General features: G+C 38.6%; 1 protein-coding gene across 2 annotated transcripts in view; it reads left to right on the top strand.

Annotated features, from left to right (window-relative positions):
• Positions 1-22,285, top strand: part of MYOM1 (myomesin 1) — a 152,822-nt gene that overhangs the window by 50,038 nt on the left and 80,499 nt on the right. For both annotated transcript variants that reach the window (XM_080820935.1, XM_080820934.1), the window contains 8 exons: positions 984-1,124; positions 3,738-4,077; positions 4,765-4,922; positions 13,772-13,864; positions 15,558-15,646; positions 15,756-15,818; positions 19,805-19,969; positions 22,108-22,269. In XM_080820935.1, the coding sequence (XP_080677061.1) occupies positions 984-1,124; positions 3,738-4,077; positions 4,765-4,922; positions 13,772-13,864; positions 15,558-15,646; positions 15,756-15,818; positions 19,805-19,969; positions 22,108-22,269 (1,211 nt within the window). The remainder of the gene's footprint in view (positions 1-983; positions 1,125-3,737; positions 4,078-4,764; positions 4,923-13,771; positions 13,865-15,557; positions 15,647-15,755; positions 15,819-19,804; positions 19,970-22,107; positions 22,270-22,285) is intronic.

Here is a 22,285-nt window from a genome sequence, read left to right as displayed (position 1 = left end):
AAATGCACATTTTCACAAATGTGCATGGGCAGATTTTTGTGTACAACCGAACTGACAAAAGTGTTCTTTATTACACCCCTGAAACTCTCTCAGTTAGTTAACACTATGTGTTTATACAAACTATATTAACTTTTGTTTGATAAACTCAGTGTTTCTTCTAAGAGAGGAGTCTGTCTATACTACATAAAGGCCTCAAAGGTGAACCTAGGTGTCCTGCATCAAGATGGTTTGGTGGAGAAGGGAGAAGGGCTCCCTGTCCAGAATATTTTATATTTTATCAATTCCGTGAAAAAGATTTGGATAAAACCATTTTTATAGACTTCCTAAATTTCCTGAACTTTGAACATTAACTTAACAGCAAAAAGGTTTTTGGAACTATTACAAAAACACTGCTGTTTTCCCTTGAAACTTTTGGGGAGGGCGATGGACGAAGCCATGAAATTACCATAGACCTATTTTTCTCCTGTGTCTGTATAGAGTACATTGTATGAGGTCTTTCTCACTCCACTTTAGTTCTAAAGATAAAAGATATGATAACATTAGAAATCTAGGGTTCTGTGAAAACTCCCCCAATTTGAAACTTCCCTAATAAGCATTTTTAAATATTTTCTTTAAGAAAATATTTTTTATTTTCTTATAAATTATTTTCTTATTATTTATATTATATTTAATTATTTTCTTATACATTATTTTCTTACTTGTATTATTTTATATTATTATTTATTGTTACTATAAATTATTTTGTTAATATTTATTAGAGAGAGAGAGACAGTGACAGAGGGAACACAAGCAGGGAAGTGGGAGACGGAGAAGCAGGCTCCCCACTGAGCAGGGAACTTGATATGGGGCTTGATCCCAGGACCCTGGGATCATGACCTGAGCTAAAGGCAGACGCTTAATGACTGAGCCACCCAGGTGCCCCATTTTTTAATATTTTCAATGCAATTTTTGGTTATTAGCTAATATTGGGTGTTTTATTTCAGACTTACAGATTCCAGTCTCATGTTAGAAGATTATTCATCCAAGTTGAGCCCCCAAGCAAAGAGAGCCAAGAAGAGCCTTCTCTCCGGGGAAGAGAAGGAAAATCTGCCAAGTGACTATATGGTACCCATTTTCTCAGGACGGTACGTGTGCATTCTTTTCTTGGCTTTAAATATTAGAAAGTGAAGAGTAATGTTGTCAGGTAGTCATAATAATTGCAGTTGACATTTATTGAGCACTTAACTGTGTCCTGGTTGAGTAAAGTCTGAGGAACCTTGGAACTCTGCACTGAGGGAGACATGTTCATTGTGAAAATCTGCCACCATCTAGGGTATCTACATGACAAAAGAGAATGATCAGGAACTTAGTTCTAGTGATGTAACTGACTGAAATTAGAAGGAGAGCAATGGATGCTAGTGATTGGACACTGCATATAGTCACTAGTGTAGAAAGAAAGGTTCAGAACTATAAAATATTGGATGAACTTTAAAAAAAAGGTCAGATGTTATATTAAGGCAGAGGGAACCATTGTGGTTGCCAGTGTGGTTTAATTATTATTCATTAGGAAGAAGAAAAATCTTAGATAACATAGACTAAGTACAAGAATGGCTTCATAATTTGAATGTCTGCTTATTTCCCTATATTTGTTTAATGTAAAAAAGATTACTATTTATCTTGGGGCAAACTTCAAACAGAGTAATCACGAAATCACAAGTCCATTAATGCCAAATTTCTGTGTTTATAAGGTAAATATGTGTGTATGTGTGTGTGTGTTCTTTTTTAAAAAATATAAACTTTTTTTGAATGATTTTAATATCTAGGGGAAACATGAAACCTGCAGGAGACACCAGATTAAGATTTAATGGGAACCTTTGGCGCCTTTCCTGTTTATTTTCCTTTGAATGGTAAACTCTCCACAGAGCTAAGATGATACTCAAAATGAGGGCATCCTCTCAGGGCAAATGCCATCAGGAAATTCAGGAGGCAATGACCTGGTTGTCATTGTTGGTGACCTACTTCTGTTGCCATGTGTTTTTCTTCCCATTCTTCTCTGATAGTTCCTTTTCAAATTGTTTCAGAAGCTAATATCATAATTGCTCTGATTTCAGTTAGGAAGGTAAGGGGATAAATAATACGCTATTTTTAGCTTTTTCTTTGATATCTTTGATATCTCCGATTTTTTAAAAGTGAACTTTCCATTGAAATATGCATATTTTGCTAAGTATGCTTACCCATTCTTAGCTCCTTCACAGTTAGTTTAATACACACTGACATTCTTTACAGGAGATGGCTAGTCTGGAGGAATAAAATATTTTATTTTCTGCTTTGTTCCACTCTGTTTTTTTTTTTTTTAAATTTATTTAAAAAAATTTTTTTAAAGATTTTATTTATTTATTTGACAGATAAAGATCACAAGTAGGCAGAGAGGCAGGCAGAGAGAGAGGAGGAAGCAGGCTCCCTGCAGAGCAGAGAGCCTGATGTGGGGCTTGATCCCAGGACCCTGGGATCTGACCTGAGCCAAAGGCAGAGGCTTTAACCCACTGAGCCACCCAGGTGCCCCTAAAAAAATATTTAAAAAGTATATTAAGTTAGCGTTCTCCTACGTGGTATACGTTTCCATCTCTTTACCACATGAAATGAGGCTTCTCCCTTTCAGTGACTTCTTTCTTCTAAATGAAACCATTTTGTCTCCTCAAGGCCAGTCTCAAGAAATGATCATTTACAAAACAAACTGTAATAAAATAAAATGCAAGGAAAAATTTATCCTCTTGGTTTTATTTCTGGTTCTCCTTTTTCTCTTTTTAAATATGGATCCACCTCCTATATTCTACTACTGTGTTAAAAATAACACTTCATGGGGCGTCTGGGTGGCTCAGTGGGTTAACCCACTGCCTTCGGCTCAGGTCCTGATCTCAAGGTCCTGGGATCAAGCCCCGCATTGAGCCCCTAGTCAGGCTCTCTGCTCGGCAGGGAGCCTGCTTCCCCTTCTCTCTCTGCCTGCCTCTCTGCCTACTTGTGATCTCTTTCTCTCTGTCAAATAAATAAATAAAATCTTAAAAAAAATAACACTTCATAATGGTGTCATAATGGTGTTGACAGTATTAACAATCTAGGAAGAAGATGGGGAAACTTTGTTGAATACCAATTGTTTTCTGAGAATCTTACTAGCTGTTTTATACAGACTATCTCGGCTTAAGGATCTCATGTAAATTTAGAATTTATTTATATATACAACAGTTCTGGGCATTGCATTATATCAGCTGAGTTAAGAATCCAGACCAAGCACATAGTCCCATATCAGGATCACAGGCACACAAACGATATCTCATTTTACAATATCATAAGTTAATCTTTTATTATAGACTCAATCCTATTTAAATGCCCTAAATAAACCAATGAAATGACCTTCAATAAATTATCTAATTTCTCTGAGTTTTATTACCATGTGTCTAAAATAGAAATGATAAGAGTTTTCCTCATAAGGTTATTGTGGGTGTAAAATGAGATGATTGTAAAAAAGCACTTGGCAACATCATGGCCACAGTAGGTATTATTATTGTTACCATTATGGATTAAGGTGATGATCACTTCTGTATATGAAGAGTTAGCTGCTGATTTACCAGGTTTTTCTTTGTCAGGTTTTCTTTGGGCACAGTACCCAACGTCTAAGTTCTGATACTTTGAAATTAGTAAAAATTAGGCAATCCTATCAGTGCCATCCACAGTATCCACGTTTTGCTCTTATTATATTTTAGCCAAATGCATGTCAGTGGAATTACAGATACGGAAGAAGAAAGAATTAAAGAAGCTGCTGCTTATATAGCCCAGAGAAATCTTCTTGCTAGTGAAGAAGGAATCACGGCATCCAAACAGTCTGCTATATCCAAACAGTCCGCTGTCTCCACACAGTCCGCTGTCTCCAAACAGTCCGCTGTCTCCAAACAGTCCGCTGTCTCCAAACAGTCCTCAGTATCCAAACAGTCCTCAGTATCCAAACAGTCTACATCCACTCTTCACCAGGAAGAAGCTTTTGAGAAGAAGTCAAGGAAAGTAGCAATTCGAGAGAAGGCAGAACGCGTGTCACTGACAAAAACAGTAAGAAAAGACAATTTAATGTAATTTACAAATGCAGAGATGCATGGAACATTGTGTGTATATGTACATATAGATTTATTTGTTTTGAATGAAGAAATATGTAATCTTATGGAGAAACAAAACTAAAGAAAACAAGGAGAAAGACAGCAAAATATATGGGTCAAAGAAAGACTTAGTAATTTTAAACTCCATGAAATTTTAGGTTCTACAGAAATTATGGTTCTAAAGAACTTTAAGAAGTCCACCTTAGGGGAAAGTAAAATATGTTGTTGAGGCTTAGAATGTTAAAAAATTAAATGTATCTTTTTAAAAGAGGAAAAGAGGGGCACCTGGGTGGCACAGCTGGTTAAGCATCTGACTTGATTTCAGCTCAGGTCATGATCTCAGGGTCCTGGGATTTAGCGCTGGGGAGAGCTCTGAGTGGAGCCCAACATGGGGTTCCTTGCTCAGTATAAAGTCTGCTTGTCCCTCTCCTTCCCCTTCTGCTCCTCCCCCTCGCTAAAATAAATAAGTAAGTAAGTAAATAAATAAATAAATAAAATCTTTTTTAAAAATGGGGAAAAAGAGAAGGCCTTTGGTCTAAATACAAAAGTAAGCCTCCAAGTGGAAAAATGATAACTTGGATTTTTGTTATTTTAGTACCACAGGTTACTTTGATTTCATAATATTTTGATTTTTTTTTTATAGTTAGAAGAAACTGAGGCATTTCATAGAAAGTTGAATGAAGATCATCTTCTCCATGCTCCCGACTTTGTCATTAAGCCTCGTTCCCACACTGTTTGGGAGAAAGAAAGTGTAAAATTACATTGCTCTGTATCCGGCTGGCCAGAACCTCGTGTCACATGGTATGTTATCTATACGAAAATTACTCATAGAATCTATTACACAAAACTAGTTTTACCTCCAATGAAGATATTCAGCATTGTGAATATGCAAGAGTCAAAGAAAGTACCTCCAAGTTTGTACAGATTTTTTAAATAGTGCGGAAAGGATACCAGGACAAATATTTTATGAATGAGAAGAAAGAACAGTCTCGTGTACATTATGATATATTATAATACTTCATAATCCTGCTAATCCTTTTATAAAAGGGGTCTTTATCTTGCATAAAGTATTAAAATGTAGTCAACATACTTATATAGAAAGAAAATATATGGCTATGACTGCTATGGGCCATACAATTTAAATAAAAATTTTCTCCCATACACTATAGGAATTATTTTGTGATCAGAAACAATACTCTTTTAAAAAAATACTTAAAACCCAGAAGGCTTTATCTCTACTCCTCACATGTGCTGAAGTCTCAACATACTTTCTAAAGCCAAATGAAAGAGGGAGACCAGATGGAAGATGTTACTCAATATGGGGTCTTAAGAGATTTTCTTTCCATAAAGAATAAGCACCAATCTTCTCTTTCTATTATATATTCTATTGCAGTTGTCAATGACTTCGTGATCCCTAAACTCCAAACTTTCCTGTTATATGTCATGAGTACCTACCACAGGCAGTGGAAGTATGAAAATGTTGGAGCCAACCTAAAGAGATGTTTTCCGTTTAATTCCCTGACGTGGATATTTTGTGTGCTGTTTTTTTAACCTCAGGAGTGGTGGTAAATGCATCCTATGTTGCAATATAAATGCCACACGAATGTCATTGCCACCTGCAAAGGGCCTGACTCCTCCTTTCTTGTCCATTATCTCTGTTTGTTAGACACCAGGCTAGGACTAATGGAGGTAACTGACAAAGAACATATTTCAGTGAAAATGAAGTTTAAAAAAAATCAATTTATAAGCGTTAAAGTATAAAGGTATACTAATTTTTTTAAAGTATAAAGGTATACTATACGAAGCTAGGAATCAATCAATCTTGGCTTCACCTTTCTCTGCAACTATGGAGTTGCATACGTTGGCCCATGAAAAGGATAGTTACTCTTAAGAAACTGATTACTTCCCATCTCATAAAAAAAATCTAAACTTTCCAATAGAAATGTATGAAAAATAACAGATTTTCAGCTCTAAGAATTACTTGGTCAGTAAGACATTCCTCATATGAATTAAACAGAAATTGGAGTCCTTAATCAAGTAGATATATTTATTACACAATATTCTTTTTTTTTCTCCTGCATTTTAGAAATTAGAGTTAAAGATGATTTTCAAAGGACACAAAGGAATTTCTGGGAGATAAATACTAATCTCTTTTTTTTTTTTTTTTTTTTTTTTTAAAGATTTTATTTATTTATTTGACAGTCAGAAATCACAAGTAGGCAGAGAAGCAGGCAGAGAGAGAGAGGAGGAAGCAGGCTCCCTGCTGAGCAGAGAGCCCGACATGGGGCTCGATCCCAAGACCCTGGGATCATGACCTGAGCCGAAGGCAGAGGCCTTAACCCGCTGAGCCACCCAGGCGCCCCTAAATACTAATCTCTTAAGCACTTGCTTATTTTGCTAAACATATAGCTGCTAAAATACAATACAACCATGCCATGTACCACTGATGTTGTTACTGAGCTAGAGTGATGTGTTTTCACAAAGGAAGAGCTCAAACTCTGTCAGAGATTAAATTCCTGTATTATGTTGTGTTGGCTGGGAAAGAAGGGATTTAAAAACAAGCAAAAAATATAAAAACTCCTCACAAAAATATGAGATGACTAAATTGTCAACTCTTTGAATTCGAGTTAAATTGAAAAATAGAAATACTGTCAATTTTCAGTTATTCTCATTAATGGAGCTGAGAATAGTATGATTGGCTCCCCAAATCTTTCATATCTGGCTTTGAAATATTTTTTTTTCTTAATATGGAACTTAATGTCCCAGGGTCTCATTTTAAACCAAAAAGAAGACATAGACACAAGATTTGTCTCAGGAATAATTGGGAAGTGATTCATTTACTGGAACAAGTCTTCTCAAGTTCCTGCACATCCTTTAGTGCTTGGAGAAGACAACTCCATTCTTCATAAAATTCTCTCCATAGGGATAGATCAGAGCATTTCACAGAAAATCTCATTGCCTTGCAAGCCAAGTATAAAGTAAATATGAAAATAAGAGAACCAGTGGACCACTAAGAAAATAGTTAACATACTTCGGAGAGCAAGATTTGCCCCTGGATAAAGCTTAAATTTAGACAATCATCTAGCAGATAACTGGAAATTAGCTATGGCAGTAAATAAGGTCAGATCCAGGTTTTGCGGGGCATGAAGCTCATACAAGTTGGGGACAATCTTTACAAAAAAGAATGTTAATAATATAAATTAGGCAATGAGGCTTCAGGAGACCTTTGATAATGAGTGACCCTGAAGCTCCATTGACCTCCAGGTAAACCTTCCCTGGAAGTAAACTGTGTGTAGGATTAGTGTACCTTCCTGGGTATGCTGCCTTTTAAAAAATAATCATTCAACGAAGCTCTAATTTACTTCGTAACACTGGTACGGAGTACCCAGTCTTCAATAAGCATTCATCCCCTCAATGAGCAGGGAACCCACAACCCAAGCACAAACCAAGGTTGTTGGTGAGTACTTTGCTGGCATTTGTCTTTTTATTACTCAACTGTAGCCTTCTGGGCCTGACACAGAGTACAAGTATGAAAGAAATAATTGGGAATGACCTTCCTGAATAGAAGGAGGTAAATCACGGGAACAATTTTGTGATGGTGCTTTCTGCATTTGTGCTGCCTCCCCTTGTAGCTGCTAGGTCCTTAGCCGTGTTTTTCAAGGGCATGTGTGCCTGGGCCCTGGCCCCCTTAGAGCCCTTTCCAAAGAGGGTTAAGTTCCAAGTTTCCACTAAGCACCCACGGGACATGGAAGTCCCTGAGGTCTAACAAATGATACGAACAGGCAGCAGCTGTTCTTTGGCCAATGCCATGTACTGACCAAGTCCATCTAAATGGAATCTAGAGGTTACCCAGGAAGCACTAATGACAAGAGCACATATCACTCATCAGGGCCAGGTGCAGAGAGGCCAAGGAGCACCGTCCGATTCCCAAGTCACTTTGAGAGCAGAAGGAAACCTGTTTATGCGTTGGGTCCAGTATAGAAGTTACTTACAAGATGCTTCTGCACCACCGCAGTGAAGCTAGCCATCCTGAAGGAGGGCTTTGTCAACACAAAAGGAAACATATATATATTATGTATAATATATATATGTTTATTATATATTTTTCACCATCTATATATATAGATGGTAAAAAAATGCTAAAGTTGTTTGACTTAATTTCATAGGCTATATTTATATAATAAATTGTATAATAAGCTATATTTTGGTTTGAAAGAAGAGGAAAAAAATTTATGTTCATATTTGTTTTACTTGCATAAAATAAACTTGGGAAGGATTAATAAGAACCCAAGGAGAACAGTATTCATGGGAGTAAGCTGGATGGGAGACAGACATGTTTGAAGGAGACCATTCCTTGTGTACCTTTATACTTTCTAGTTCTTGAACCATATAAATGTATTGCCTATATAGATTTTTTAAATTATAGGAAATAGGGGAGAAGAGAAAAGTTCTCTCTTAAAAAGGGAAGGAATTGAGTTAATTTTATACTTTTTAAAAAAAGAACCAGGGGCGCCTGGGTGGCTCAGTGGGTTAAGCCGCTGCCTTCGGCTCAGGTCATGATCTCAGGGTCCTGGGATCGAGTCCCGCGTCGGACTCTCTGCTCAGCGGGGAGCCTGCTTCCCTCTCTCCCTCTCTCTCTGCCTGCCTCTCTGTCTACTGTGATCTGTCTCTGTTAAATAAATAAAAAATGTTAAAAAAAAAATTGTTAAAAAAAGAACCAGATTTAATTGGATTTCCAGTCCAAAGTCTAGATCAGTGCTCACTTCGGCAGCACATATACCAAAGTCTAGATCAATTTTGTGAATGAAAATCTGGATTGTAATCTGTGGGGAGATTCATGCAAACTCATTGGTTCAATGTGTTGGTGTTAGTGAGTAGCAGTTCATTCATTTACTCACTCAACACCCATGTTTTTGGATCTGTCTGCAAATACGAGGCTAGATCATCAAGCGGGACATCTAAATACTTGTTTGGAATTCTTCACATTGCCCCTAGAGTTATTGCCAAAGAGACACCTAAATTTGTCATTGGGCATAAAAATAGTTCAAAACCCTCAGGATAAAGTAGTATAAGAAATGTATTTCAGTAAGAGTGTGGATATTTAGAAAAGTCTTATTCTGTTTTTCAAATTATCAGAACTTATAAATTCCATAATAGAATCATACATGGAATTTATTTATAAGATTAGAGTTATTCATGATATTATTTAAAGTTAGCTTTAATTACTACTGTATTATTTTTTGGAAAACAACCTACATTTAAAATAGTTTAAAATTAAAATTATTTATAATTTACAGTTACTTCCCAACATAAGGGTTTGGGGTTTTATTTTAGATTTTTCTTATTTATTAAGTCCAAAGTCTAACCTGATGGGATAGATCTCTCTCAGCCAACTGGTTTTTAAAGTGGGTAATAGCTATTTATTAAAAATATGAAGCTGGATTCTAAGTAGTAATCAGAGTTTGTGGTGAGATTCAGCATGTTAAAGATCATTTTGGCATGCATTGTTTGTTGATAGGTAAAAGTCAGAATGAACCTTTTTGCTTGGCCATGCTCTACACTGCCAGAGAGCTTTCACTATAACACCTTGTTGTTGAGTCAGCCCAAGATTCAGACATTTATTTGGGGGAATGAAGTCTGTGTTTTACACACATAAAGGGAGAATATTATTCTATGAATACAGTATAATGAGAGCTCTTTAACTAGTAAATAGTTCATAAACTCTCCATGAAAATGGTAAGGAAAATGGTGTACCTCTGAATACTCACAAGAATTTCAGAAGGCTTGGGGCACCTGGATGGCGCAGTCAGTTAAAGCTTCTGACTCTTGGATTTGGTTCAGGTCATGATCTCAGGGTCATGATCACAGATCGAGACCACATAGTCATAGAGCTCCCCACTCAGCAGGGAGTCTGTACCCCCTCCCCCACTGCTCCTTCCCCCACTCATGTACTCTTTCTCTCTAAAATACATAAATAAATCTTACAAAAAAAAAAAAAAGAAGAAGAATTTTAGAAGCCTTTTGACAAATAATCCCAGAGTGTAGGTTACTCTCCAAAATTAGCCTCTGACTGGCCTGTTTGGAATTTCACTTTCCAGAAATAACAAGCTGTGAAGAATATACAGAGCAGGCCAAAAATCCTTCTTTTCCTTCCCTGACCTCATACTGGAAGACAGGCAATCTCACAGTGACCCCAAACCTGAATGACTAGGTGAAGTTCTCGGAGAGAGAGAAGAGAATTGCTTCCTAACTCAATCCTTGTCTGCTGCATTACAACAGGCTTTTCTTACACTGACATCTGAAGTTCCAGAGGAAAGACTAAGGGATCCTCAAAGTGTTTTGTGTCGTGCGCGTGTAAATTTTAAACCGACTTCTTGCGCCAGGTGGTCACATTAGAAAAGTCATGGGTATTTAGCTGGGGAAGGCATGAAGGTGCTAAGTGGGGTAGTGCTGGAAAGCAAGGAAGGTGAAGCAAGCCCTGGGAGCTACAAGATTCTGTTTTAACTCAAAGTTTATGGAGATATGAACAACATTTTTGGTCAGAAGCCAAATTGAGTGTCACTAAATTGATTGCTCAAGCACCACTTGCCGTAGCCTTCGGTGTCCTATTTCTCTCCTAATGCTAAAAAGGACTATGGAAAACCCCAGCTCACGCACAAACCTGAACAAGAGGGAGCGTTTGAGTCAAGTGTGAAATTCCTGAGACCAGCCTGAAGAACATGCCGATTAACTTGCTCTACCCTGTCATTCATCAAAATAAGGAATGTTTGAAATTAGGCGCGCCGAGATTTCTCCTTCTAGGCCATCTCTGCTCGAGTAGCCCTGTCTGCCTGGAGCTCTGTGATGAGATGGCCGGCCAAGGACGCTCTGGGGCTGGCAGGGAACGGGGCTAGCGCTTCTGCCTGTGGGTGGGGTGCAAGGTTGTGCCTCCCCACCTGCCGCGCAGCTGTCATTCCTCAGTCTGTGCAACCCTCTCACTTCACAGCTGAGGGAACCAAGACACAAAGAGCCTCAATTTACTTTCTTGGCTTGTACTTATTTTAAATTATCCATATCATGAAGTACATATTTGTCGAAACTCTGTTCCTTTAGCCAAACATTATGAAGGCACAGTTAATCTATTGTTACACAATAATTCTGTTCAAGCCAATTTAACAAACACTGAGTGCCTAATATTTGCCCGCCCATGACTCATCCTTCCTTGAGAGTGGGAATAAGTAGAATAAATATAAAGTAAATATGGATCAGACACTACCCCTGTCACAAAGGCAATGACAGCTTAATAGAAGAGACACCTATCCAACCATAATCTGATGAAGGTTCTATCTTGCAGCTTGACCCAAGTAACAATGTTATAGAGAGGCAGCAACAATTAATATCGTGTGGGATTTCAGGGAGGACTTTATTGAAGAAATGGCATTTGATCTGAACCTCGAAGGATGAGCTGGGATTTTGCTAGGTGTAGGAAAATGACACATTTTTAAAAGTACAGAAAATGAATATGTTTTAGGGACATAAGGTGTGTGTGCCACACACACACTTGTGTGAGTGTGCAAGTTGGGGAGAAGAAGGAACTGACGGAAGATTATTTCCTTTCTTTCTTTCCCCTTTCACTATCCTTGCTCCCAAACCTCGTTATAATCATTTACAGAAGTCTAAAGAAATAAAATGCAGCTAACCAGGGAATATTTGGAAAATGGAAGCATCATATGTTGTCACGAGCTGGATGCTTGGGTTCAAATCTCAGTTCTGCTATCTAGCTGTGTGAACTGGGGCAAGTTACTTAACCTCTCCATGCCTTGGTTTCTTCATCTGGAAATTGATGTTTAAAATAGTGCTATTTCAGACAGTTGTCATTAAGAATTGAACTTTCTTCTTCTTTTTTAAGATTTTACTTACTTATTTGAGAGAGAGAGAGAGAGCAAGAGAGAGCACGAGCAGGAAGGCAGGGACAGAGGGAGAGGGACAAGCAGACTCCCCACTGAGCAGGAGCCTTTTGCGGGCTTGATACCAGAACCCTGGGATCATGACTTGAGCCGAAGGCAGACACTTAACCGACTGGGCTACCCAGGTGCCCAAGGATTGAATTTTCTTTCTTTCTTTCTTTAAAAGATTTTATTCATTTATTTGACAGAGATCACAAGCAGGCAGAGAGGCAGACAGAGAGAGAGAGAGGAGGAAGTAGGCTCCCTGCCTAGCAGAGAGCCCGATGTGGGACTCAATCCCAGGATCCTGAGATCCTGACCCGAGCCGAAGGCAGAAGCTTAACCCAATGAGACCCAGGCGCCCCATGAATTTTCTGATCTATGAGTAAAACACTTAGAACCTTGCTTGGCTCATAGTAAATGCTCTGTCTCCATTGTGATTATTAGTGTTATTTACATTATGCACACGAAGCGGGGCATCTAAAGGGGAAACAAGTGAAATCTAGCTCTTCTTTTGGATGGAAAATGGCTTCAGCAGAAAAGCCTTGTCCGACTCCATAGTCATTGGCTATTGAGGGCATGAGGACGTGGTGAAGAATCAAGGTGCTACTTCCAGACTCAGGAGATGGTGTCTCAAGAGGGGTCCTTCCATGTAGGCCCACCGTCTGAGGGCTGAGAGGCTTAACCAGGAATAGGACAGCCAGAAAAAGGAAATCTCTCAGCTTTTATTTGTCAGACTTTTTCTTTCATGATTGGTATTTAAGTTCTTCCAAGCCAAGAGCCATGCTTGCTTTTAACAGAACAAAACACTTAAATACAAGAGCTTTCAATACAATGACACTGTTTTTAACAACAGGCAAGAATGTTAGTAGGAAGAATGTTTTGCTTTCATCCTACACAAGACAGCCAACAATAAAACCCCCAACACAAAGCCTTCCTTTCTGTGTTGTCAACAGTGGACAAGTTTTTCTTTAGGTCTTTGATTGAAGTATAATATACACACACAAAATGTCCATATTACATATAAATGTAGAGCTTTGATGAGTTTTTGTAGACCACAGACACCCGCATCACCAGCACCCAAACATGAAACCAAACAATATCAGCCCCCAAGATGCATCCTCCATATCGGGGGTCTATACCCCAGGGAAATCACTCTCTTGACTTCTGACAATAGTAATTTGGTCTTATATGGTTTTGTACTTTATATAAATCAATCATTATACTATATACTCTTTTTTTTAAGTTTTTATTTTTATTTTTATTTTTTATTTATATGAGAGAAATAGAAAGAAGCAGACTCCCTGTTGAGCAGGAGCCTGATGCAGGGCTCGATCCCACGACCCCAAGATCATCACCGAGCCAAAGGCAGTTGGCTAACCGACCAAGCCACCCAGGTGCCCCTATACTGTGTACTCTCTTGTGCCTGACTCTTCACTCAATATTATGTATCTGTGACTTCACCACATTATTATAAACAGTCAACTTCTTCATGTAATTTTTGTGCTAGAGAGGAAAGCACACTCATCAAGAAGTTTTATTGTATTTATAGTGTATTTTATTTAATCTGCCGTAGATTTGTATTTATTGAACAAATGCTGCTGCTAACCTCAGTGTTGTGTTTACAGGTGTCCCTTCAAGAACAAGAATCACTTGTGTGTGTGCTTCTAATCATACAGCTATTTTTATTTCAACTTACTTTGCCTTGTTTCCATTGTCTCACAGGTATAAAAACCAGGTACCGATCAACGTCCACGCAAACCCTGGAAAATATATTATTGAGAGTCGATATGGAATGCACACTCTGGAGATCAATGCGTAAGAGGATGTTGGGGTCCATGTGTGTCGCTTGACAATTGCCTGGGGAGGCATCCCAGCAGTTAACTACCACCGTCCCCCTTTCTTCCAAATGCAACATGCTCACAAAATGATCTTACATTTGAATTTAAAGATGATGAGAAAAAAAGTTAATTTGTACCTTTTAGCTTATCCTTTTATATACTTCAGAGTTTTTCTTAGAAATTAGTGAGAAAATAAGTTACATAAATAGGTTTTATATTTAATTATCCTTCCCCATTCCAAATCAATATTATCACCATCATCCTTTTTTGCCTTGAACCAGCAAAGGCCATGGAGAATGAGGTGAGTAGCAGTGAAAGTAAGCTGCACTGGGATAAATTCTCTCCTTCAGCTCCCCAGGAAGTGCAGGAAACTATGTACCAAGCCTATCAGACTACAGATGGAGGCAGAACTGGACATGGGATGTTTTTAAAGCAAAATCCAAAGCAAAATTTAGAAAGCCAACCCCACATCAAAATTTCTGAGTCCTCAAACATTTATTCTATCTCCTGATAGGGTTTTGAAACCCAAGCCTGGTTATGTAGATGAAGAAGTCCCACCATTTTCAGTTCACATGAAACCATGACATGCTGAGATGTCAAAGTAAAATTTATATCATTCTGATCAGAGCAGGTGACACACGTGATACTGGGTTTCAAGTAGGACCCTAGGGCCCTGGGACATTTGTCAAGCACTGACCTTGACCTAAAGGCACTTTAGTTCTGCCAGTTGGTGGTTCTACTGAGGCTGCAGAGAGCTACGTGGGTGCTTTATAATTAATTAGTTATGAGAGAGGCAACCATATTGACCTTCCTGGAGTTCCACTGATGTCCATAAAATTTCAACGAGAAAGAATTTTTCACAAATGACACTAAATCCAGAAGGTCAACGAAGAACACAGACACTGGTTATGATGAGACACAAAGTGATCTGCTTTAAAATCTTAGCTTGTTCATTTCTGAGATCATTCTCTCTTTTACTCCATTATTAAACACATCCCGATTTCTGTATTATAACTTAGAGGAACTTCCAGATGGCACTGCTATGTTGTGCTGTGGGCTGAAACTCCAAGTGTAACCTGAACCTTAGTTGAGTTGAGAGATAAATACCATATTTGTACTTTGAAGCTACAACACCGAACCACACATTAGACAGACCCAGATCCAGTTCGTAGCTCAGGGAGGCTGTGGGAGTCCTGCAGGAGAGGCTGTGTCTTTCCCTCTCTGTTGTTGCCCCCAGAGTGAAACTCTCCCCAAGGGAGGCCAGCAGGAAGGCTGTACCCCTGGGGTGCTCTGGAAGGTTACCTGCATGGCCAGACATTTTCTGCTGTTGACACCACTTTAGACTGGTTAATTGTAACACTGTTCATGCTGTTATGTACGTGGTTAACAGTTTGTTGACATGGAGTTTTTTGGATATTTTAAATGAACCTGGGCTAGGTTCACAGTGGACTGTAGGTGTCCTCCTCCCACACTGTGCTGCTGGCCTGAAACTGTAAGTAGGTATCTTGTGTTATGTAAAATCCTGCAGGGAGCTGGATCAGGGTCAGCTTCATCAAAAGTCCCCCTGAGCCACATGCTGGCCAGTGATTTGCAGTGTACTGTGTTAGCAAAGAGATCCTTGATAGAAGAGCTTGCAGCAGTGCTCACTCATCTCCATCTTGTCCTTTCAGATGTGATTTCGAAGACACTGCTCAGTACCGGGCCTCTGCGATGAACGTTAAAGGGGAGCTTTCAGCATATGCTTCAGTTGTGGTGAAGAGTAGGTTTACTCCACATGTTTTATTCAAAGTGTATTTTTAAAAATTTATTCTCATGGCTAAAAATAAATCAGGAAGCAAGTTCACGTGCATTTCTGCTTTCTTTTTTAGGATATAAGGGAGAGTTTGATGAGACTCGCTTCCGTGCTGGGGTTTCCACCCTGCCCCTCAGCTGTAAGTTTAAAAATATATTTGCTAAGTGTCATCTCTATTTAAAAGACAGCAGCATAAGCCATTCCACAATGCTGAAATAAAAGGATTATTATAATATATGCTAGTATGTGTCTAATTGCTATTTATGCTGGGTTTTATTTTTTAGATTCTTTGGTTACTATTCTCTTTGTGAATATAACTGCTTCGTTCTGGTTTTCTAAAAGCCCAGATATGATGGGCTAAAAATGGCAAATGTTTTTAAGTCTTTCTGTGTTAACTGAAAAAGATCATGACACAAACCTGAGCAGGTGATTTAACCATGCTCACTACACCTCCCCCCCTTTCTCCCCCACCCCCGTCCCAAGTCTGTCCTGTATCAGAGCGTCCAGGTAAGCATCACCTTCTGGAGAAATCCACGTATGACTCCCACTGCCACCCCCACATCTACCCAGTCAGGGTTGGGTGTCCCCGGTGAGACCACGGCACCTCCATCACGGCATGCACCACACTGAATGCTGTTAACTGGCTTACAAGCCACTTGAAGGCAAAGCTGGACCTTTTATCTCTAAACCCCAATTCCTGACACAGAATACAATGAAGGAATAAATAAGTACATTAATTTATGAAGTGCAATTTAAAATGAAATCTAGGGGCACCTGGGTGACTATGTCGGTTAAGCACCCAACTCTTGATTTCGGCTCAGGTCATAGTCTCAGGGTCATGAGGCCAAGCGCCATGTTGGGCTCCACACTAGGCATGGAGCCTACTTCTTAAGATTCTCTCTCACCCTCTCCCTCTTCTTCTCTGAAAATAAATAAACAAATAAAATGTTGTCTAAATGTGCTTCAATAATAAACTATTAAAAATATTCTAATCTGTGGTAGTTTGTGAACTTCGGTCATTTCACCTATGTCAGAACATCTTTTCATAGAAGCAATAAAAGTAAAACCCTTAAGGTTGTTCAAATAATTCGATGCTTTCAGTGGTCAGACTGAAAAAGGTAGCCAAGCCTGAACTTATTTTCTGATTACTAAAAAATAAGTGATAGTTTTGAGAATGCTTGATGAAGATATTTTCTCATGTGTCAGTTTTTCACCTTCCTGGTTAGTTTGATGCCTGTAGATGACCTATTCCATCAATTTCATGGGATGGCTCCTAATTTTAATATTCCAAGTTTTCATCTTTGGTACCAATACCACGGGTGGGTGGGAGGCAATGGTGGGTAGGAGTGAAGGAGGAACACACCCCAAATCTTTTCTTGCTTTTCTTGCATCAGTTGATTTATACTGAGATAGAATAGTTGAAAATTCTGAACCTATGACTTACCTTCCATTGTCCCTAAGACAGGTTTATTAATCATTTATTTTCAATCATCTGAATGTATCCTGCTCATTCCCCCTGCCATATCATCATCCATGTTTCTTCCACTTCTCTCTTCTCCATCAAACCAGGCTCTAAAAGCCCAGCGCAACATAACTTCTCTAACTTCTTAATCTTTCAGATCCTTCTCTGACTGGTCCCTGAATTGAGTGCAGTTGTTCCTAACACAGAGAACAGAGGGCTTTTATTCATTTACCCAACTCATATATTATGCATCTTCTATGGCTAGGTATAGGTTTAGGCGCTTGGAGTACGCTGATAAATATCATAGATAAAGCTCCCTGCCTGTGGTTCTGTTTTAATAGTTATTATATATTGATCAGTTGTACCAGACAGCATTCCAAGACATTTTGTTACATGCAATGGTTGTTTAACGCTCTCTCAAAGCTTATAGGTATCTTTTATCTGTGCTGCAGAGATGAGGAAATAGTTTTCAAGAGGTTAAATCATGAGGTAAGACCACACATAATGGTAGAGTAGGGACTTATAAGTTAGTCCTTCCAACTCTAAACCATATTCTTTTTTTTTTTTTTTTTGTGGAGTGGGGAGCAGAGGAAGAGGGAGAGAGAGAAGGGGAGAGAGAATAAGCAGGCTCCATGCCCATCACAAGCCCAAGGCAGAGCTTGATCTCATGACCCCAAGACCATGACCTGAACCAAAATCAAGAGTCAGATGCTTAACTGACCGAGCCACTCAGGCACCCCTCTAAACCATATACTAAAACAGGAATTGCCATTTTCTGTAAAGGACTCCTGTAATTGTGATTTGTAAACTGACTAACTTGTAAATTATAAATACTTTAGACTTTGTGGGCCGTATGGTCTTTTCACAACTACTCAATGCCACCATTGCTACACAAAAGTCACCATAGACCGTAGGTAAATGAATGAGCATGGCTGTGTTCCAATAAAACCTTATTTATGAACATTGAAATTTGAGTTTCCTATGACTTTGCACATGTCACATCTTTGATTCTATCTCAACCATTAAAAAATTGAAAAATTATTTCTAATGGTGCAAAGCAGGAGGCAGTCCAGATCCAGCTCACAGATTTGCCAAACCCTGATGTAACCCATATCTCTATTTTGTAACCCTTATCTCTACCCATAGGCAGCTTTGGAGCCCGCCTGGCCTCCCAGACAGCAAAGTCTGATTGAATTGTTTCACTTTTGATCTCAGTGGGACATCATCATTTAGAAGTTGGGTAGATGGAAACTGTGCTTCAAAGAGTTGTTTGACTCTCGGTTAGTGGCTGCCAGAGAACACACAGATTCAAGGCACTATCATGTATTGCTGGAGAGTGCAGCTTCTGGAAACAGCCTGCCAGGGCAAATCCTGGCCCTACAGGGTCATTATGGGCAGTTAATTCGCCCTCCCTATGCTTCTGTTTCCCCACCTATAAAACAGAGAGATGATAATGGAACTTACCCGAGAGAGCTATTATGAGGTTTGAGTTAATAGATATTTAACATTGGGAACAATACTTGGCACAAGTTGAACTCAATAAATTTTAGCTTGCATTTTCAAATTACTTCTAAGAGGCGTTAGGGAGAGAGATGAAGTATCAGAGATGGGGCCTAAATTTTAGAGTCAGGCAGCTATGGGTTTGAATTTCATTTTCACACATAATACCTTTGAAACCTGGACATTAGTTGTGTATTATTTTTGTGAACTTCTCCATTCTCATCTGAAAGAGAGGGAAAAAAAATCTGTGCTGTGGGGTTTTTGTAAGGATTAGACAACATGTCAAATTCAAGTATGTGGCATGGTAACCTGTTAACTAGTCATTTTCTCAAGCTCTTTCCCTTGAGAAAAGAAGAAATAAAACCTGGGAGGCTTTATGATGTAGGTATTCACTCAATCTGTAAGTAAGATGTTTTTAAGAAAAATATTTTTTAAAGTCACAATATTATAAACTTTTCAGTTTAAAATTTCTTATAAATTTTTTTTCTCACTCAGATCATTAAAGACACTGAAGCAAAGAATTTTTCCATTAAGTTGGAAAACTCTATTTTTATGAGTAATTGATATGGCTGGTTTGTCTGGAGAGTACAGCAGCTGAGTTTTAAATGAACTAGGAATCTAAAAAGTGCATATATGTGCTAAGTATTTAATCTAACCTAAATGTGGTATTTACTTACATCCTGTGTGAGGTATTAGGCCTGCCCCTTAAAATTCTATTCACTGCAACAAAAAAAGTAAATATCGAGCTTATCTGACCAATGAAGCAAGAATTTCCATTTCACATCATAATATATGGGAATGTGCCATGTACTTCTTTTTTTTTTTTTTTTTAAGATTTTATTTATTTATTTGACACAGAGAGAGAGAGATCACAAGTAGGCAGGGAGGCAGGCAGAGAGAGGCGAGGGAAGTAGGCTCCCTGCTGAGCAGAGAGCCCAACTCGGGGCTCGATCCCAGGACCCTGAGTTCATGACCTGAGCCGAAGGCAGAGGCTTTAACCCACTGAGCGACCCAGGCGCCCCTGCCATGTACTTCTTTATAAGATTTAATTTTTGCCCAGATAACTCGTTTGATCAGTGTTTGCTGTGACCACTTATTAAAATGCTAGTGTCTCTTTGATGAGAAAAAACAAAATTACTAATGTTTGTTTTTGTTGTACCCAGTTGGCGTGACCCCTTATGGTTATGCATCTAAGTTTGAGATCCACTTTGATGACAAGTTTGATGTGTCTTTTGGAAGAGAGGGCGAGACAATGAGTCTAGGCTGCCGTGTAGTTATCACTCCTGAAATTAAGCACTTCCAGCCAGAGATCCAGTGGTACCGAAATGGTGAGCCTTTATCATGAATTCTCACTTAGGTTCTTATTCACCAGATGGGGAGCAAACGGGGCTTGGCACCAGAGCACGAGTGTCCATAGACCACAGACTTGTTTATTAGAACTGGCAGAATCTGGACATTAGAAGGCATGACCTACTGGATGTTGAAAGAGTTTTTATACATATATCAAATTAGCAGGACTTTTGTAACATATTTGTGGAGGTTGTAATTTCTGATCACCAAGTAATCTGTGGAAAGGATGACAAAAAATGCACTTTTGTAAATTACTTATATATTCATTTTATAAGTTAATATTATTTAGTAAAATTAAGGGAAGTCCACTGAATCCATTGGGACTGTGGAGCATGCCCACTGACCCCTCAGCATGGTGGGCAGAGAGCAGCATGCTCACTAAGCAATTGGCCTGAACTTCAGTTGTGCACCCCAGTACCTGAAGCAGTCTGGAGCATCTGGGTCCAGACCGAAGCCAGTAATGGCAAAAGCACTGTGAATGGGGAACATGGCCCTAGGGAAGAGGAGGAGCTCTAAGTGGGGGCCGCATGGGAACCTGCAGTCGGAGCTTGCCAGCCTATCTGTCCTTCCCCAGAGCTCATTTCAATGCAGTCTGCACAAATACTAACTTACTGCCCTGAGCATCCGGACAGGAACTACTAGCAACCGGGCAGTAAACTTTGTCAGTAAAATATTATAAAGTAAAATAATGTAATAGAGGCATTGCAGTAAAGTATATGAGGCAGTTGTTGGAATTTCGTGAAAAGAGTTTAGAATCCCTGGTTTTGAAAACTGCTCTAAATGTACAGCAAATATTCAGAGGCTTAGAAATGTAAATTAAACTTAAGGGTTGTCACATTTGATGAAAAAGAACACTATTTTCATATGAAACTGTGAATGAAGCAGTATTCACAAGGAAGATAATCTTAAAATTAATTTTTCCTTGTAATTGAAGATATAGTGATAGAATGCATGAACTGACACATGGATTACATACAAATCATTTCCAGCCTCTTGTATACCTTCCACAATTTACAGAACATGATAGAGAAAATATAAAAATATTATTATGTAAAATTACATTTAAAATTAAATTCAGACTTATGTGAAACTGATCTATATAAAGTCAAATTTTTTTAGAAATTTTGTCCCCTAAGCATCATTAGCTCTAGAGTACTAAAATTTATATTTTGAAATAATTTACCAGAAAGTTAACCCAATGTTAACGTCATAAGAATTTATCTATATGATACTATATAGTATAAAACTATATAATATTTTAAGTATGTAATATCCTAATAGCTATAGTAATAGTTGCATCAGCAGCAAGATCCTTCTCAAAATTAAAAATTATCAATTAATTTCTGATCTTGCATTTGCAAAGAGTGACTGACTGAGGTTACTTTTTTTCTTTAAGATTTATTTCTTTATTTGGGGGGAGGGGGGAGTGAGGGGAGGGTCAGAGGAGGAGGGAGAGGAACAAGCAGACTCTGCCTGAGCACAGAGCCTATTGTGGGGCTCAATTTCATGACTCTGAGATCATGACCTGAGCAGAACTCAAGAGTTGGCCACTCAACCGACTGAGCCACCCAGGTGCCCCTCAGTTATACTGAGTTAAAATGAAGTTGCCAAAAGTATAAATCTGATGACCTAATAACTGAAAAGCAAGCCTGAAATATCTTATTATCAATCAAGCTATTACATTAATAAAAATTATTTTCGTATATAAAACTTATGATGTGAAAATATTTTTTTATAATTTGTGTTACCCCAATTATATTTTATATAGAGTAAAATATTTTTAGAGGAAAAGGCCTTATATATTAGTGTCTGTAACTGTATTTTTTCTCTGCTTTTTGAACAGGGGCTTTGCAATTTCATTTTGCACTGGACCCTGCAGATTATGTATTTGGCCCTGGTCCCTTCACTTCTGATATAGTATTTTTTATCAATGTAAGCATGACAGAATGGCTCAAAGCCCTAGAGACTTCTACTGACAGTCGAAGAGCTTTCAGTATGGAAGAAGAGGGAGAGAGAGAGGGAGGGAGGGAGCAAAAGAGGGAGGGAAGGATGGGAAAGGAAGGGAGCAATGGAGGGAAAACTCAGTTAATTTTCTTACTTTTAAAAAAATTTCCAGGAGCACCTATTTCTTCATCCAAGTGGGTGCAAACACTTTGGAGTGGAGATCGAGCGACACTGACATTTTCTCATCTCAACAAAGAAGATGAAGGCCTCTACACAATCCGTGTACGAATGGGAGAATATTATGAGCAATATAGCGCTTATGTCTTTGTTCGAGGTAAGACCCAGCAAAA

Source organism: Martes martes (genome assembly GCF_963455335.1).
Source record: "Martes martes genome assembly, chromosome: 13".
Taxonomy (NCBI): Eukaryota; Metazoa; Chordata; class Mammalia; order Carnivora; family Mustelidae; genus Martes; species Martes martes.
The sequence above is the reverse complement of the archived record's forward strand: the minus strand, read 5'-3'. Positions and strand labels throughout refer to the sequence as shown.